The 19,441-nt window shown below is 49.6% G+C and overlaps 1 protein-coding gene across 2 annotated transcripts; it reads left to right on the plus strand.

The window, feature by feature from the left end:
• The first annotated feature begins 1,864 nt into the window (after positions 1-1,864).
• On the plus strand, positions 1,865-19,159 carry IL13RA2 (interleukin 13 receptor subunit alpha 2). Of its 2 annotated transcripts, none has more exons than XM_030498430.2 (10): positions 1,865-2,031; positions 5,910-6,058; positions 9,276-9,427; positions 11,214-11,367; positions 11,821-11,941; positions 14,076-14,260; positions 15,368-15,525; positions 16,980-17,124; positions 17,815-17,917; positions 18,841-19,159. In XM_030498430.2, the coding sequence occupies exons 1-10, from the start codon at positions 1,892-1,894 to the stop codon at positions 18,881-18,883; spliced, it is 1,350 nt and encodes a 449-aa protein (XP_030354290.1). In that variant the 5' UTR covers positions 1,865-1,891; the 3' UTR covers positions 18,884-19,159. The 2 variants fall into 2 exon arrangements, with proteins under 2 accessions (XP_030354290.1, XP_030354291.1); XM_030498431.2 differs by lacking the exon at positions 1,865-2,031 and adding an exon at positions 3,854-4,031.
• The last annotated feature ends 282 nt before the right edge of the window (positions 19,160-19,441 follow it).

Raw genomic sequence — 19,441 nt, forward strand, 5'->3', positions numbered from 1 at the left:
ACCTACCGGGATACTTGTATTTTTCAGCAATTCAATAAACATCTATCTTTGGAGTCTTCTAATTGTGGTTTTAGTATAATAATTTCAGTACCAGAATTCATACAACTTTTCAGATGTCCAAACAGACAAACGCTCTGTGTGTGTGAACTTCTATAAAGCTGTTAGAGCTACATCACATTCCCTGCTCTTCAGCATTTCAAACAGGTTTGTTGCTCTTTCTCTTTTTAATTCTTTTGCAGCTTGAGTGAGAAATACTGATACCTTAAGTGTAAATACTGCTTTATGTTAATAAGAATATGACATTCCAGACAGGCAGGAATTCTTAAGCTATTGAGACACTGTTCATTTCAGCCGCTTGCTTTTGCTCTCCAGAATCTCCAGTTCTCCTGTAATCAGAAGGAAGTCAAAAGAAAAGGAAAGCAACAGCAAATCGTCCTCCCTAGCATCAGCTTCTAATGCACAATCACTGAAAACTATTTGAGACACTTCTGCCAACAGTGAGAATTTTGTGATTTTTGGCTCAAGCAACATAAACTGCTATTTCCCAGGAACATCAGTTGAACGATGATTATGTTGTTTCTGAGGAAATGGCAGGGGAATGGTCAAACAGTTTCCTTCTTCCTGTCTTTGCAAACTAAAGGCTGCAAAAGAGGAGAGAGAGTAGGGAGAACTATCACTGTTGCACCACTGCATCGAGTCAAGCATCATTTGTTACTTGATGTCCTTCCTCTTCTGTGAGCAGTCCCCTGCCCGCCTCTTGATCTGTTCCTGCAGTATTCATAGAATCACAGAATCCCAGCCTGGTTTGACTTAGAAGGGACCTTAAAGCTCACCCAGTTCCACCCCCTGCCCCGGGCAGGGACACCTTCCACTAGAGCAGGTTGCTCCAAGCCCCTGTGTCCAACCTGGCCTTGAACACTGCCAGGGATGGGGCAGCCACAGCTTCTCTGGGCACCCTGTGCCAGCGCCTCAGCACCCTCACTGTACAAAGTTTCTTCCTCACGTCCAGCCTCAATCTCCCTCTTTTAGTTTAAACCCATCACCCCTCGTCCTGCCGCAACAGGCCCTGCTGAAAAGTCTCTCCCCATCTTTCTTACAGGCTCCTTTTAAGCACTGAAAGGCCACAATAGGGCGGATTGATCTGAAGCTGTACCGCTGTTGTTGGTTCATTTGTCAGGCGTGCTGTGATTCTGATGGACTGAAGGAATCCAAAGAGATTTTTGCCCCGCCCCACACCACACTCTTTGGTTCAGCTCAGAGGCTGGAGTGGACAGAACATGTGCTGCAGTGCCATGGAAAGCACTCACCAAAAGTGCTGCTGTGGGCCAGAAATGTTCTAAATTGTGTATGGGACTAATCTCAACCAAAACAAGACACTTGAAATGCAGCTGCCGGGACTGCTTGAGGGTTGGAGCATGTTTACTTGCTTCCCACCACAACCAGTGGGAAGAAGGCAGTGGTTGACTTGTGTTGTGTTGAGTCCTTCCCAGTGGGGAGTAATTTCTGACCTCGGAAGAATGTTTTCTGTTCCAGACATTTGCAGACAGACAATGTAAAAGGATGGGAAGATTGGTTTTATAGTGGATATTCCCAGGCTATAAAACAGGGAGCCGATGAGGGACAGACGCTGTGGGCTGGAAGATAAGCCAAGGCAGTTCTCCTTGTGAGCTGCAGCTCATTTGCTTCCTCTGGAGCAGCCTCCCTGTTGGGCCAGGCAAACCCTTCTCTTCTCCCTCCAGCCCCTTCTCCTCCAGCACACACAAACCATTCCAGTACCCCCAGCGCTCTCCCCTTTCCCATGTCCCTCCCACCCCCCCAAGGCAGGGTGGGCACCTTGGCCAAGCAGAGAGTGCAACAACCTCCACCCAGCCTGTGTGTCACCCTCTCATCCATGGGCAGTGCCTCCGCTCAGCATCGCTGGGACAGGACGCGGGTCCTGCACAGTTTGGCCTCAGTGGATCTCCTCCTCCAGGACCAGCACGGGGACTGCATTAACAGTGGCAGGAGGACAAGCACAAGCACAATCATCAGGTACCAGCACAACGGCACAAGGAAGGGAACAGAACAGTGTTGGTGGTTTGCGAAGGGCAGTAGTTTGGGGAGGAGGGTGGCGGGAGGAGGCTGCACCGGTGGCACTTTGCAGCAGGAGATGCACTCTCTGCTCGCCCGGGTGCTCCAGTGGTGGACCCTGATTCCTGCAAACCCCAACTGTGCTTTTTTCCAACCTAATTTTCTCAGGAACTGACCCAGTTCCAGCACTCAGAAACTGGCATTCACCCTACTGGGAAATTAGTCTCATCTGTTTCAGATGATCTGTCTAATGTGACCTTTTCTGCTTAAGTAGCTTACACAATGAAAAATACATGAATGTTAAATCTTAACCTTGCATAACCCTAACAGCAGGGCCATACATTTACCAGCAGCAAAGGACTTATTTTCCCCTGTCATTTGAAGAAAGTAAGAAGGAAACAGCCAATTGCAGTGAAGGGAGAACTCACCCATAACCCACTCACAGCCAAAGTGCACAGGGTGCTCAAGGCAACAGGGTTTGTACTACCCATTTCTACTGCTTTTTACTTTTGAAAGATGCAAAGCAAGAGGCTATTCACCTGTTCAGTGGTCTCCAACTACAGGTAAAGCCCTCATGGCCTTCACAGAATCTCAGAATCCCAGCCTGGTTTGTGTTGGAAGGGACCTTAAATCTCATCCAATTCCAAGCCCCTGCCACGGGCAGGGACACCCTCCACTAGAGCAGGTTGCTCCAAGCCCCGTCCAATGGGAATGGTTTCACACCTGGAAAGGGATGGTGCCTCCCTCAGGTCTCCACAGCCAACGCAGCACTGGCAGCACTGCCCTGCCCGAGCACAAGTCTACCTGCATGCACAGTCAAATGGGAAGGATAGCCGGTAGGTGGAAAGGAGCCTGATCCTGCATTTGCTGCTCCAAAACATTCCCATTGACTCCAACTGGGATGTAATAACACATTAAGTTGGGCATCAGTTCAAATAGCGATACCTTAAGTCTCGTGGAGGTGCTGGGAGGGTGGGTTTCTTCCTAATGAGATGGGCCCCTTCGGTGCCTGATGCTGTTTCTCATGTTCTTACTATCTCTGAATGGTTTCTCAATACACCCAAACGTGGCCATGGGCAGATCCAGCCCCAGCCCACTGCTTGTTGGGGCACGCGCACCACAGCCCTGCTCTTTCCAAAGCATCCTTTATCATCCCTCCTGGGGGGGAATTGCTGCAACCAACTTCCCTTAACCCACAGGGCAATATGGGGGTGACCCACCTTGTGTTATTGCTCATGAGCCTGGCTGATCCTGTACTCAGCTTGTCAAAGCAGTTGTGCCTTGCAATGGGTGCTTCAGGCTGGGGGCAAGGGAGGGGGATGCAGGGGAGGAGGAGGAAGTAAATGGTGACAGGCGAGGCTATATGAGTGTCATGTTCATAGAAACATAGACTGGTTTGGGTTGGAAGGGAGCTTAAAGCTCATCTAGTTCTATGGACAGGTTGTGACGAGCTATGCTGATGTGCCCAGCCCGCAGGAGAGCAGGAAGAGGATGGATAATTCTGTGTATTTCCTACAGAGCCCTAAGAGGCAGCAGCAGCCGATTGGTGGTCAAACCAGGGCTGGACCTGGGGGACCACTGCCCGGAGCTGCATTGGACGAGGGCCACCGCGGCGAGGAGGCTGCAGGCAGCCTGCACGGATCGTGCTGTTTGGTTTTCATTGTAATGAGTCATTTAAACATTTCAAACATACCTCAGACCTCCGTGAGCGCAGTCGGAGCAGCAGTTAACGCCAGCACCTCCTCGGTTCCAGCAGTGCTCTCTCTGGTGCTGGCTTAGTAAAGCCTCTGGTCATGTGGCAAGTGCTTTAACCTCTTTGCAATGTGGCATCTGGCCCCTGCTGGGCCTCTTTAAAACCCTCCGCATCTCTGTGAGATGCAGAGTTTGGAGCAGAGCGGTCCCGGGGCTGTGGAGGAGCTCAGCACCCAGCGCAGATGGATCCCATGTGCTGAGAGGGCCAGGTAAGAGCATTGGGATGGTTTGAAATCTTTCTGTGTGAGCCTTTGTTTACTTTTACTTGCCTTGTGGAACATTGTGAATACATGAAATTAACTGTACTGGGAATGGAAAAAGCTTTCTACACCAACATTCATGTGCTTTGAGTTAGAGCTGCTACTGTCCCCAGCTCTGTAAGGCAGCCCTCCTTACCCTTGCATCCTTGGGCTCAATTATGAGACCTTTCCCAGGCAGAGACCTATGCATACAGCCAGGTTTGTACTGACACAAGGTTTATGTCCTATTTGATATGTTAAGAAGTAATTCCAGTCATTCCTTCTGACTGGAACTTCTCCATATGTTCTCATTTCACAGTGAAATAGAAAAGTTGCTGGTATCACTTATACTGATGTGATGGACTTGGGGGGATTCGACATTAGTTTAAACTGAAAATGAGCCATTAAAATTACTGTCTTTTTAATTGCTGCCATGTGTTGCCAGTTACAAGTTGTGGTTAATTTAACCCCCCCCTGCCCCCTCCCAGCACAAGCCACTCCTCTGGCTCCCCTGAGCCACTTCTCAATCAAATGCTGAGGGGTTTTGTTGGCCCAAACCCTCAGCTCCCCCAAGGCACCTCTGAGCTGCAGCTCTGCCATTCAGCAGACCCCCACTTTTGTGTGGTTGCACCATAGCTGCTGGTGCTGAGGAGTAAGCAGCCATGCCAGAGGAGGACCTGACAGGCCACCCTTTACAGCCATGGCTGCATGGACAATGTAAAGTGAGTTTGTAATCTGAAAGGAGCTCAGTGACGCAGTGTGTGCCCACATGAATGTTGCTGTGTTCTTGCACACTGGCCTCAAGCTTTCAGTAAGATTGATATCTATATCCATATCTAGACATAGATCTGTATCTATAAATCTATCATATCTCTATCCGTTAAAATTACTGTATTTTTAATTGCTGCCATGTGTTGCCAGTTACAAGTTGTGGTTAATTTAAATCTCTATCATATCATATCTGTATATCTATGTCTATATACCTATATGTCTGTATCTGTATGTATCTATATCTAATCTCTCTCTGCACCCTCATCTCTATCTAATCTATACCTATACCTGTATCTATATGTAAAAAACAAAGAAAAACCAATTCTTTTTACCCGTAATCCATGTGCTTTCTGGCACAGGGAAACAGCCTGGGCTGGTGTGTTCATAGGCAGCGATTTCTACCCACCTTCAGCATGAAATCTAAAGGACGGAGGAGACCCCCTCCCCAAAACTGCTCCTCTCCCTCAGTCCCCACCTTCCCTCCAGCAGACTTGCTCAGGAAAAGAATTTTTCCCCTTAAAAAATGATCCTGACTACTAAGACAACTCCTCACCAGCATTCCTGCTATTTGTTCTCTTTTTGTTGGAGGGTGGATTAGAAGGGAAATTCCCTTTCTGCAGTATCTTCTTCTCTTTAGTCACCAAACCCTGACACAGGAACACCGAGCGCACGGGTGACAGTTCACAAGCCATGTCTGCTCATGCGCTAAGGCAGGGCTCTGGCGCTCTGCTCTGTTGTTTTTATCTCAGTGGGCATGTCACTGATCCCCGGCTCTCTGCAGGGCAGGGGCTGTGTCACTGTTTCGATGGAACCTGCGCGGCAGCCAGTGGTGACTGAGGGACAGGCTGACGAGCCTGGGGAGAATGTGCTGAGCCAGCCAGAAACCCTTTCACACGAAGCCAGGCTCAGCCATGTGTTCCCGTCCCCAGATGTGGCACACGGGGTTCCTCTGGGAAATGATTAATCAGACTTGGTAAAGGGGTAGAAAGGCGCCTGTTGTCAGCGCTCACCCTGCAGAGGGAACATCAGGGCCACAGCGCTGCGCTGGAGCCCTTCAGTTCTGGTCTCCTCCTCCAGCCTCCGTGCCCCGCAGGACACCAGGCACCGGCCAGCACAGCCCCTAATGTCCCACCTCTCAATGGCTTTCCAGTGGCTCTGCGCTCTCTCTACGGCACTGGTGTGGGGCTGCGCAGCATCATCCTCCTCCTCCACATCCCACACCGCAGGTAAGGGCTGGCGTGTGGCCGTGCCGCTGCCTAACACGTGCTCCACATTGACTGGGGCCGGTGATGAAGGTAGTTTTTCAACTGCAGCTTTGCTTGTGTCTGTGTTAGAGCGAGCGGCTGGTGCACAGCCCTGTAATCTGTTGTATAAGTGTATTGTGTGTTTAGTGGGTATCTTTCTGAGTAACTTCAAAGGAGCAGAAACTGCCTTTGGTGCCCAGCAAATCTATGGTTTGAGACAGAGTTATCAGGTAAATGGTTGAGACAGAGACACTTGGGCACAAAAATGCTCCTGAGCATGGTCCCAGCCAGACAGACTTTGCTATAGGTGTAAGAATCACAGAACCAGAGACTGGTTTGGGTTGGAAGGGACCTGAAAGCTCATCCAGTTCCAACCCCCTGCCACGGGCAGGGACACCTTCCACTAGAGCAGGTTGCTCAGAATTGGGGAATAATACTTTCTGCTTTTCAAGCTGTATCCATGGCAACGGCACTTCAAGCACCTTTGCTTCAAGCCCTCCAGCACCTCCCTGCTGCACTGCACCCTCCAGCCCAGCCCTTTTGGCCCCTGGTAACTGGGACTTTGCACCCAAAAGCCTTCCATTTATCAAGGGATGGGGAGCAGGTCTGGACCTCCCCTTCCAGCGTGGTGGAGAGGTGAACACATGGCCAGGAGGGCACTGAGAGACTTCCTGTCCTCCCAGTGCTCACGTGGAGAGCTGCAGCGCTGCTGTGCCACGCACACAGCATGGCCTTTAAAACACAGCGTCACTGCACCTCCCTGACCAGCACGGAGAAGGTGTGGGGGGACCTTAGCAGGGCCTGTTGTGGCAGAACAAGGGGTGATGGGTTTAAACTAAAAGAGGGAGATTGAGGCTGGATGTGAGGAAGAAACTTTGTACAGTGAGGGTGGTAAAATCCTGGCACAGGTTGTCCAGAGAGGTGGTGGATGCCTCATCCCTGGAGCCATTCCAGGCCAGGCTGGATGTGGTTCTGAGCAACCTGGTCTAGTTGAACATGTCCCTGCTCATTGCAGCAGGGTTGGGACTAGATGAGCTTTGAAGGTCCCTTCCAACCCAAACCATTCTGTGATTCTGTGACTCTATGAAACCAAGTATTTCCAGTCCCCTGCTCTGTATGAATGATATGAGTGAGGACAGTTTGTCATGTAATATTGTGAACGTGAGAAACTGCAAGTGCAGTGCTGACATTTAAAAGGAAAAAATCAAATCCCTGAACACAAACCACATCCCCAAAACAAGCTTTCCCACCCGCTCTGGAATCCAGTCACAATTGATTTTACAGGAATTCCTGTTCCCAGCTGCAATTGCTTTGTAAAAATACTACTATTTTGTTCAAGCTCAGGATGGAAACAAATTTTGGCGTAACTGTTTCTGGTCAGAAACTCCATTTTGGACCAATCTAATCCTCTCTTGACAGCTTAACACCAGGCTCAAAGCAAAGGCCAGTAGCTTTTTGCTTCCTTGTTTGCGAGGCTCAGCATTTACCCACTCCAGAGGATATTCCCAAGCACAGGAATACGCAGCTCTCAGCCCTGCCAGCACATCTCCTTGGCTAGGTCCCACTCCAGCAGCTCCACATCCCTCTTGTGCGGTCGCCCCAGAGCTGGATCAGAGCTGCAGGGGGGGTCTCCCCAGAGCACAGCAGAGAGAGACAATCCCCTCCTTCCCCTGTTCCCCCTCCTCTGCCCGTGCTGGGAAACCTGTGCCTGTCGTAGCACAGTGGCATCAGTCCCTCACCTCCTGTGAGAACGTGGGGCTGTTGAACAGAAGCTTTTGCACTGGCAGGGCCATGCCCCATTGCCTCTGGAGCTGCAGCAGTCCCACCACCCCGCTCTGAAGCCAGGCTGCCTCCATGGGACGCAATGGTGGGAGGGAGAATGTTTTACTTGTTACACAGAAAAATACATAAAATTGAATTTCTCTCCAAATTATTGTAGTCTATTGTTTCCTGATCCCCAAACACATTGCCATGATATCCTGCTTTGCCATCTCACATAGCAACAAGTCTCCCATAGAGATTTACATGCTGGGAAAAGTGGGATCTTAAGATTACTGCCTGAGGCGTGTTTCATTTGGGAGAAATAAATCCTGCAATGATGTTCTCTGCAAGCTTCCCAAGGAGCACACTGAAGTTTGATTTATGTCACCATCCTCCACTGAACGATATTCTCAAGGTCTGCTTCCATGATGGATTTGTTAAAAAAAAGAAAGGAAAAAATGGTGTAAATCCTGATAAAGGCCTGCAAAAGGTGGCAGAGAAGCCAGTGACCTGAAGGCCAGATTCAAAGAGAGAAGTGGTGACAATGCTGGACTGGCACTGCCAGGAGATGGGCTCCAAATCCCTGTGAAAACAGTGTATCATGCAGGGAATATGCAGCAACCCCAATGGACATGGAAAACCTCAGCTCTAGAGAGTGGAGAAAAATCACTTCAGATGTCACAAAAATTGATTTAACTAATAAAACTGAACAGCCAAGCAGCTTTTATCAATGACAGCTCCATACACAGCTGGGCTTTTAGGCAGCAAGTCTTAGTACAAAATTCATCCATGATATATGCTGATTTATTAACATATGATAGCACCTTACAATAGCTTAATAAAAGCCAGATTGACTGTAAAAGCACACTTTTGTATTGCTGATGTACAAAATAAGAATGATTTTAACTCTCTGCTTTTCTGATGCTTGTTTTTTGTCTTGGTTTACTCTCATTATTCTACAATATACTTGAAAGGAATATTTAAAGCAGGACGGGTGGTTTGTGTCTGTTATGGTCGGGGAACGACAGCACGCTGTGACCTGGCATCCTGTGTTGGTCCATGTGCTGAACAAGTCTGCAAGGATGGTTAGTAAATATCATGAGTTAAAAGTAAGCAAAGAAAGGACTGGAATGATCAGCCCGGGACAACAGTTTCGGTTAACAGCTCCTGAAAAAGAGTGACAAAGATGGAGCGTTCTTTGTGCCTTTTCAGTGGTCCCTGAGTGTCCTCTCTGAGCAAAACCTGTTTTCTGGGGGTGGCAGGAGTGGGGCTTTGCTGAGAACAGGCTGTTACACAGCCAGGGCTGGACCTGGCCCAGCAGTGCTTCCCTCCACATCCTGCAGCCCCACTTGTCACATCACCCAATCCCACGAGGGGTTTGTGTTTGTTTTCTTTACACCCACACTCTGGTTTCCTCCCTGCTTTGTTTTCAATGTAGTTGCTCCCCCACAAGACCTGCAGATCACTGATCCTGGCCTCCTGGGTTCTCTCGATATAGAGTGGAAACCTCCACCCAGTGGACAGACCTTCAACGAATGCACAGTAAAATACAGGTTTGAATACCACAGCGCTGGGGACAGAGACTGGAAGGTGAGACAAAGCACAGTTTAATCCTCTTAAACCCAGGGTATTGTTCTGCCTTTAGGTCCTGCATAAGTTTCTGTTTGCATCTTGAGGAGGAGTGGTACCAAAGCAGTTCCAGCTTTCCATGAAAAAGCCAGAACTGTTCCAGTGGTTTGAATCTTCTGCCAGATGTGAATGTGTTTTGAAATGCAGCCAGAGACGGGGCTATTTCTGTCAGAGGGTACGTGCTCGCTGCCAAAATGGTCCAGTAATATCCTGTAGCATCCCCCATTGTAAAAGGCACAACAGTTTCTAGAAAGTCTTTAGGGGGCTTAACCCAAAACTTGGTGTCAACAGATCCTTATGAATGCAAAGTGGTGAATACATAAAAGATTAAATTTCATTCATTGTCCTAATGCTCTAACATTCCCTTTATCTAGCGATTCTGTTGACCCTAACTCAGCTCTATGATAAAGTGGTCTCTCGTTGATGTGCAGCAGGGCAATAGCAGACAGAGACAGTACAGGAAGAGCGCAGGAATATATTTTGGGATTTCTTAGATGATGAAAGCTGTTGCAGGGTTATGAAGGTAAATGGATTTAGGGTGAGGAGAAACCCAGCAGTAGGCTGTTTGGTTGGCGAAAGGGAGCCACTGGAGAGGGGCTTTGGACAAGGGCCTGTAGGGACAGGCCAAGGGGAATGGCTTTAACCTGCCAGAGGGGAGACTGAGATGAGCTCTGAGGCAGAAGCTCTTCCCTGTGAGGGTGCTGAGGCGCTGGCACAGGGTGCCCAGAGAAGCTGTGGCTGCCCCATCCCTGGCAGTGTTCAAGGCCAGGTTGGACACAGGGGCTTGGAGCAACCTGCTCTAGTGGAAGGTGTCCCTGCCCGTGGCAGGGGTTGGAACTGGATGAGCTTTAAGGTCCCTTCAACACAAATCAGTCTGGGATTTTATGATTCTATGAAAGGGGTTTTGGCCCACCCATCCCATGGGAGCCTGCAGGGGTGGAATTGCACAGTGCCTCCCACCCTCTTTCAGCTATGGATTGTAATTGTGCGGGCATGGACAGGGGCTCTTTGACCTGACATCAGTCATGATGCATATCACACTCGGTCATGCAGCAGCGTGGATTCTTCTATGATGATCTCAAATGGCATTTAAAAAGCACAAAGGAAAGCAAATGCAGTTCTAATAAACATGTCAGAGTTTGCTAAATCACAAGTAATAAAAGTGTCTTACACAAAGCAGATCTAAAAAGTAGGGAAAAAAACCCACCTCTGATTCCTTGCCAAAACCTGAAGCCCTGATAAGATCAAGAAGAATCAGTCTGGGACTGAAGAATACACTGTGGGACTGCTGATCAAAATCCTGACTGTGGGCTGTGCCGCTGCAGTTCCTGCTGCATCACACACATACATCCTATGGCACGATACTTCTGTCCTGCTGGGGCTGATATGACACCTTCTCTCTCCCAAAAAGGGCTCAGACCAGCGGCATGCAGTGGTGACCCCCACTGGATGTCCAGTGGTATCGTCATCAGACCCCAACCCAGTGCTCCTGGCTGGTGGGGACCCCTTGAACCACAGTCTGCTCTGTCTTGTCGTTGCTGGTGTCTTGTGGGGTGGAGGGACTCAAAGCCACCAAGGCTGGGCAGAGCAGTGGTACAGGGAGAAGCACTGGGCAGGAGAAGCCTGACAAGAAGGTAAAGAAACATTAAAGCACACCAATGAGTCTCCTGGAGTGGGAGCAACGGCAGCTAATTCTGCACCCACTTGGGGACAGAAGAGGTGCTGATAAAGTCTGTCTTTCAACCAGGTTATTTTTACTAAGAAGCTAAAAGTCAGAGTTGGCTTTGACCTCAGCAGGACTGCTGAAGTGAGGGTCCAGACACTGCTTGAAGGACGGTGTACTGAAGACGTGGAGGTGGAGAGTGACTGGATTTATGCTACCTTTCAGGTCCCATTGCGAGGTTAGGAGCAGCCTTTGGTACCTGGGGCAGTTTGGCATTTTGCATGAGCCTGTTGCATGAACCACTGCTGGCCTGAGGGTTGCGGGGTGGATAAGCCATTGCAGGGCTTGTTGAGGTATAAGACACCAGAGCATCTTGGCTTCCACTGGCTGTGGCTGTGGATACCTGGGGCTCATTTTCCTCCACCTGTATCCAAGCTCTGTTGGGTTGCACAACACGAGCTCCACTGCTGAATGGAAAGGTCAGTCTTGGTTCTTCCTGCTTTAAGTCCAGTGAGCTGGTTTTTATAGGGAACAGAGCACTTGGCAGCACAACTAACAAAGGTAGCTGGCCTTCTTTTTCTTTCTTGTCTTTCAGCTGCAGCACACAATTGTTCAAAGAGGTAAAATGATGCTTCTGCTGGGCCTGACTGATACATTGCTGAATAGTGATTATTTCCTTCTTGTTTGACAGGAAAACTGGAATCAGAGGTTCAGAATTTCCACTGCATCTACCATGACTGGGAATACCTCAAGTGCACTTGGCAACCTGGTCTCCTCACTCCTCATAGTGTACATTATGGACTATATTATTGGTATGTATCAGCAAGACAGAAGGAACATCCAGACAGCAATCAAGTGAACCTCTCAGAGTATTAAAATGCCAGGAAAATACGCTTTTATGGCTGGCAGTGCTGTTGCATGATCCACCCAGAATGAGCTGAAATAATGCTCCGAGCAACATATTCCTTCTGGCAAGGAAATACTAAATCCCTGCTGACCTTCTACAGGGAATGCCTTCTCCCATCCTCCTTTGCCTTGTGTTCACCCGTAAGGAGTGCTTTCTGCATATTGTTCATCACGAAGCCTTGGCCCTTCCCTTTGCTGAGCACACCTGGATCACTCTGGCTGCACACTTCTCTTGATCACAGCACATATATCTCTACAGGATAGGTTCAGCAGGAGGTTAGCAAGGTTAGTGAACCCTATGGAAAGAGCAGGGCTTCCTGGCAACTAACAGTTTTATTCTTCAAATAGATCTTCATAGCCTTAGCACATCTCATACAAGCAAACATGCTGCCAAAAGGTACTAATAATGCATGTTTCTCAGTTGTTTCTTTCATACTGCTGCCTTATGACTCTGTTCTGCACGAAAAACAAAGTTAGACTTAGTGGGTTTGGACAAAGTAAATGCTGTACTTGTGCTTCAATTCCTATGATACAAAGATTAAGATTTCTAGTTAGGAAATCATTGGGTTTCCTGCCTTTGCTGCTTTTCAAAAATAGCTTCCACATAGCTCTTGGAATTAGACTTCAAAGCAGAAACACTGATTTTAAACCATTTTCCTGACTACAAAGGTCTGCTTGAAAGAAACCATGGAAATTCTTGATTTGTTCGTAAAAAAAAAAAACGCCAAACCACAAAAACTTCACCAAACCCACCCTGTTTAACTGCCTCTAACAAACCCAGGCAGTTGGACCTGGGTCCCATTGAATAACGAGAGCGGGTGGGAACACAGCCATGGCATGCTCTGCTCCCTGTGAGTCAGTTGTTACAGCACTGCCACATGAAGTTTTTCCCCCAGACATCATGTGCTGTGCAGGGAGACCTTCCTTAGGTGCAGAGTAGAGGCCTGATTCAGCCCTGCTCCAGGGATGAACCCAGCAGGAGGCTCAAAGGTAACATGAAACACCACTTCGGATTTCCAGGGTAGCGCCAGTGACTAAGCTATGGGGAGTGGGTGGCAGTAGGAGGCAGTTTGAGAGGTCAAGGCTGTGGTTGCACAGTAGCTAATAACCAGCAAACTTGGTTCAACGAGGCCAAGTGCAGGGTCCTGCACGTGAATTGGGGCAACCTCCAGTGTCAATACCGGCTGAGGGATGAAGGGATTGAGGGTACCCCTGAGGAGAAGAACTTGGGGGGTACTGGTGGATTAAAGACTGGACATGACCTGGCAGTGGGCACTTGTAGCCCAAGCCAATTGTGTCTTGGGCTGCATCCAATGGCCAGCAGGTCAATGGAGGTGATTCTGCCCCTATATTCTGGTCTGGTGAGACCCCCCCCCCCCCAGTCCTGCATCCAGCTCTGAAGTCCTCAGTACAGAAAAGACATGGACCTGTTGGAGAGGGGCCAGAGGAGGGGCACAAAAGTCATCAGAGGGATGGAGCAGCCTGCTCTAGTGGAAGGTGTCCCTGCCTAAGGCAGGGGGGTGGAGCTGGATGAGCTTTAAGGTCCTTTCCAACCCAAACCATTCACTCAACTCCTGGGTTTCCATTATGTGCCCACGCAGGTGCAGGGACCTGCCCACAATCAGCCTTAACAGCTCGTTAACACTCGTTACATTCATGGCAGATAGCACCTGCCACAAACCTCTGCAGTTTGGTTTGGGAGGCGGCCTTCCTGCAGCTCCAGAGCTGGTGGTGCTCTGTGCGCCCCACAGGAGGACAAATGTCTCCATAAATAGGGGCCACATCCTGCCCAGGCTCCACTCACACCGTGGCACCTTGTGAGGCCTCTTGTGCTCCGAAAGACTGACACAACCTACAAACCAGCCTGGGAAGCAGGATTCCAGGTGACCAGTGCACAACACTGTGCTTTGGATCACTTGTGGAAGGCAAGGGGTAGGTAGGATATAGGTAGCATATACTTGAGGCTAAGGCCTTACCCAAGCAGTAAATGCCATGGCTCTGGTTATTTCTTTTCTTTCTCTTTTCCCACTCCACCACCAGGTACGAGGGGCTGGACCACGCGGTGCAGTGTGACAACTATGTTCAGGAGCAGGGTATGAACATTGGCTGCGTGTTGCAAAACCTGAGCCAGGCAGAATATAAGGATCTGAGCATTTGTGTCAACGGTTCGGCAGCCACTGCGCTGCTCCAGCCCTTGTACGTCACCCTTCGCATTCACAACCTAGGTAACGCTGGCAGGAGGGCAGCAGGGCGCTGGGGAAGAACTTCTGCCTGAGATCTAACCTAAACCTCCCTTGTTTAAGTTTAAACCCATCACCCTTTGTCCTGTCACTCCAGTCCCTGATGAAGAGTCCCTCTCCAGCATCCTTGTAGCCCCCTTCAGACCCTGGAAGCTGCTCTGAGGTCTCCACGCAGCTTCTCTTCTCCAGGCTGAACAGCCCCAATGTTCTCAGCCTGTCTCCATATGGGAGGTGCTCCAGCCCCTGATCATCCTCGTGGCCTCCTCTAGACTTGCTCCAACAGCTCCATGTCCTCCTTATGCTGGGGACACCAGAACTGCACACAGTGCTGCGAGTGGGGTCTGCTGGCCAGGTGGCAGAGCAGCTATAGGTTTCTTGGCTTTAGTAGCACCACCACAGAGCTGGTTTCATGTACTGTGCTGGAACTGAAACCACTGCTCCGCTCCTGCAAGCACAGGAGAGATCTTTTGGGCTGCTGTTCAAACCCAGCTAAGGGCTGGGGAGAATTCAGTGCAAAGTGTGATGGGGTCTGCCAGAGAAAAGGTGTTATTTCAAACCCACCAGAGACAGGGAAAGGAAGGAGAGCACTGCATGATTTATCACCCAACACATGTACTCACTCTTTATTATGGTCACTTACCACACTGCTGCATTTACTCATTGAGGGATAAGTATCTAGTCCTCCAGCTAAGCCCCTGGCCTAACAAGCAGGATTTCTCTGGATTCAATTAGCACTGCCATGTGCTTCATGTGTGGCTTTGGGCATCTGACATAAACCAGAGCCTCTCCTGGGATGCAGAGAGTGTTCTATTACAGAGGCCAGGCTGTGCGCTGAGCACTGTGCTCGCACCACAGCGTTCCAACCCCCCTGTGTCACAGCCCAGAACAAGGACCTAGCCCAGCACACACACCAAGGTAAAATGACCAACCCACCCTTCAGCCCCAGCGACATCCTGCTCCTGCAGCGTTGTGGCTGATGGAGATGGGAGCCCAGAAATCCCATCCATGAGGAGAAGGGGCAGAGGTTGTCAGTGATTAACTGAAGATGTTTGATTGCACCTCTTGACCTTCCCTCTTTCTGTTCCTTCCTAGCGAAGCCCTCACCCCCGAAGCAGCTGGTGGTTTCCATGCCTGCACCTGAGGAGCTCCACGTGGCGTGGACCCCCCCAAGCGGCAAAACGCCGCCCCAGTGCCTGGAGTACGAGGTTCAGCTGGCGGAAGATCACGGGGAGGACAAGGCTTCCTGGGCGGTAGGGACAGCACACACCGTGCCCGGGGGGGTGGGATGGGGGAGCCCTGCCCCATGGCCAGCGGTGGGGAGACAGCCTGAGAACTGGAGCTTGCACCAAGCTGCGGATGGCGTGTGCAGGGGCCTGAGCTCGTGCTGCTGGTGGAGAATCATAGAATCACAGACTGGTTTGGGTGGGAAGGGACCTTCAAAGCTCATCCAGTTCCACTCCCCTGCCATGAGCAGGGACATGTTCAACTAGACCAGGTTGCTCAGAACCACATCCAGCCTGGCCTGGAATGGCTCCAGGGATGGGGCATCCACCACCTCTCTGGACAACCTGTGCCAGGATTTTACCACCCTCACTGTACAAAGTTTCTTCCTTACATCCAGCCTCAATCTCCCTCTTTTAGTTTAAACCCATCATCCCTCGTCCTGCTGCAACAGGCCCTGCTGAAAAGTCTCTCCCCACCTCTCTTATAGGCTCCTTTTAAGTAGTAAAAGGCCGCAATAAGGTCTCCCCTTCAGGAGCCTTCTCTTCTCCAGGCTGCCCCAGCCCAGCTCTCTCAGCCTGGCTCCAGAGCAGAGCTGCTCCAGCCCTCGCAGCAGCTCCGGGGCCTCCTCTGGCCTCGCTCCAGCAGCTCCACGTCCCTCTTGTGCTGCTGCCCCAGAGCTGGATCAGGACTGCAGGGGGGGTCTCCCCAGAGCGCAGCAGAGGGGCAGGATCCCCTCCCTGACCTGCTGCTCATGTTCTGGGGGTGCAGCCCTGCACACAGGGGTGTTCTGGGCTTAAGCACGCACTGAAGCCAGGTCATGAGGAGCTTCTCATCACCCAACACCCCAAGTCCTGCTCCTCAGGGGTAAATGCTACCAGCTGCTCCACCACACGTGTTCCTACTTAACACCCTGACCCCCAGCTGCAGCAGTTGCTTTAGCAGCCACAGATCCCAGTGTGAGCCTCTGAGCAAACCCTCCCTCAGGCCTCTGCCTGTTATCTCAGAGAGCTGTCATCACGGAGATGTGAAGGTTGTTGGGTTTGTTTTCCTGAATATGGCAGCACAACTTGGTCCAATGCAACTGTAATTCTAAATTCTCCAAGGAAGTAGCCTGGGACACAACATGTCTTTTATGCTTCTATGGTGCTTTTTCCTTGTGCATTATCTGGGTGCAGTTTTGGTGGCAAAAATGGCAAGAATTAATCATAAGGGATCAGAGAATCATGGAATGGTTTGTGTTGGGAGGGACCTTAAAGCTCATCCAGTTCCAACCCCTGCCATGGGCAGGGACACCTTCCACTAGAGCAGGTTGCTCCAAGCCCCTGTGTCCAACCTGGCCTTGAACACTGCCAGGGATGGGGCAGCCACAGCTTCTCTGCCAAAACATAATCCAGGAGTTTGCAGAGCCTGGTCAGAAACAGAGAGCTCCTGGTGGTGTCCTGTAATTCCCTGACGTTTGTTCTTTCTGTTTGTTTCTCAGCCTGTGTCAACCCAAATGGAGACCATGTTAACGATTTACAGAGCAAACCAAAGCCACACATCATGTGTTCGGGTCAGGGGGAGAACAAACATGTTCTGTGCTGACCAGGGCTTTTGGAGCGAATGGACGCAGGAATGCTTCTCTGGTAAGGACCCCAAAGCCTTTCTTTTACAACCTTCATAAAGCCTGGTTGGGTTCAAGCGCTGATGGCTTCCATGGGCATCTGCCAGTGTCCAGCACTGGAGTGGGATCCTGGTTTAGTTATGCCCTCAGCCTACTCCAGCACAGCCATTCCTACAGCTTTGCACCTCCCGTGTACTGAGCAGGCAAACCCCCAAATATTAATGCTTCTGGACCAGCGCCCTTCTCTGCTGCATAGGGCCGGCTGGGATAGACAGTGACTGTTTTGCAACAGAGGACACGTGGAACTTGGAGTCTCTCCACAACGCATCCTCCTGGCTGCCCCACACCACAGAGCAGCTCCTTTGCACCCTGTAGGCTCCTCAGGGCTGTCCCCGTGTGCACTGGCCCTGCTGCAAAATGCACAGTGAGGGCAAGAGGCACAGAGTGGTGGCTATATGTATGCGCAGAATAGATGTTACCCTGAAGGAGTATGTTACCCTGAACAGTGACACATACCTGGCATATATCTGTAATATATAGATAGATAGATAAATACATTTAAAAATATAAATACATAAATAGAGGAATAAATATATGTAGGGTAACAAATCTGGACACACTGAGTTTACATCGGAGCCCAAGTTTTGTAAGAAGTGATATGACCCATGCTGTAAGTGAATGTTTTCTTATTTGCTGTCATTTATCTTTGCAGTGTCCAGAAAAGAGGACAAGCAACTATTTATCCTTGTTCCAGTCATTCTGAGTTTGTCAAGTAGCCTCATAATGTTTATGTTGATTGGTCAGTGTAAGAAAAGGTAAGCACCAAGGCAGCCTGTCCATGCAATGTGCTTTTAAGTGGGTGCCTCAGACTACAGTTGTAAATGAAACAACACATTAAATACTAAGAGCCAAACATCAATAGATGCTCTAAGACTGGACACCAACCAACAGTTTATTTTCAGAAAGGAACCCTGTATGTGTGGCTGTTTCTGATACAAAATGCCTCACAGCAACACAAAAACTCACAGCAGAGACCCAAATCCTGCTCACATGAGCCCAGACTGCTTCTGTTAAATGCAGCAAAGTTACTTGCGTGCACAGCAGCATAAATAATGCCATTATCTTGCCCCAAACCACTCAGGCAGCAGAGATTTGTACTGGTTGTGTTAAAGTGCTATTTTAATGGGTTATGGCCTCATTCTCTTTGTGCTCCCATCCCAGTTGTTTGCATTCATGTCGGTGATGGCACATGGGGAAAGTGGATGCAGGGGATGAATTTTCCCATATCCAATTTGTTGGTACCGATGACATTTTGTCCAGGTCTGAAGGACCACTTAGAGAAAACTGATCCCCTGGTACTGATAACTATTATTTTTTCCTTACGGCCATATAGTTGAAGCAAGTAAGTAGCTTTTCTAATATGCCTTTTAAGGCATCACTGATGAGGGAGAACTGGCTATAGAAATACCTTCATGTTGTCCTTAGAGCTGAACTAACACCTATTTGGTAGTTGAACGCATGGAGTCGGAGACATGCTCTCCTTCATCTTTGTTTTGTATCCAACTTTCAAACGTTTTGGTTCATAAAATGTGAACAAACTGTAGATGATGGTAAGAAAACTGTGGCAAGGAAACGCTTCCCACGTTGCCACTGCGATGCGGCGATGCGTGACGGGAATGCTACAGCATGTCCCCAGCTCTTTCGCAGTCCTGGGAATAACAGTCTGTGCCCTTTTCAGATCCCCAGCAGGAAAGCCATTGCATGCTTCTGCGGGATGCTAAGTCCGTTTGCTACTGCTGTACCACTTGTGTTCGATGGACTGCTCTTAGAACATCATCCCAAGAACAGCTGAGGAGGCCTGAACTTTATAAAGCCCATATGGGTCTTCCCTAACTCCTGCCATCTGTGAGGCTGGTTGTTGCAATTCAAGTCCTCAACAGGCCCAGGAAAACAGCGGAGGCGTTTTAAACTGACTCTGGAGCAAGCTGTTATTGATGACAGAACAAGGGAAAAAAGGGAGGCAGTGGAACCTGCCATGAATAAAGGAAACATGTTGTTCTGTAGCTTTGTTTTGGTGTTTTTTAAGACTCTAGAAATGTGAAAGCAGGACACACACTGAAGGGCAGCACCTCACACACAATGCTAGGTACAACTCCCTGCCACTGTACCCACCTCAATCTCACCATGTCCACAGATACTCAGCCTGCCGAGAGCACCTAAATGCTGAATATGAGCTACTTGAGCTATTTATTTCATTAACTGATGTGCCATATCTGCTGCAAAGCTGAAGTGGGGAGGCCTAGAGAGAAACTTGTGCTGTAAAAAGGCATGATCACAGC

The sequence above is a fragment of the Strigops habroptila genome, chromosome 9, assembly GCF_004027225.2.
Source record: "Strigops habroptila isolate Jane chromosome 9, bStrHab1.2.pri, whole genome shotgun sequence".
In the NCBI taxonomy this organism is placed as follows: Eukaryota; Metazoa; Chordata; class Aves; order Psittaciformes; family Psittacidae; genus Strigops; species Strigops habroptila.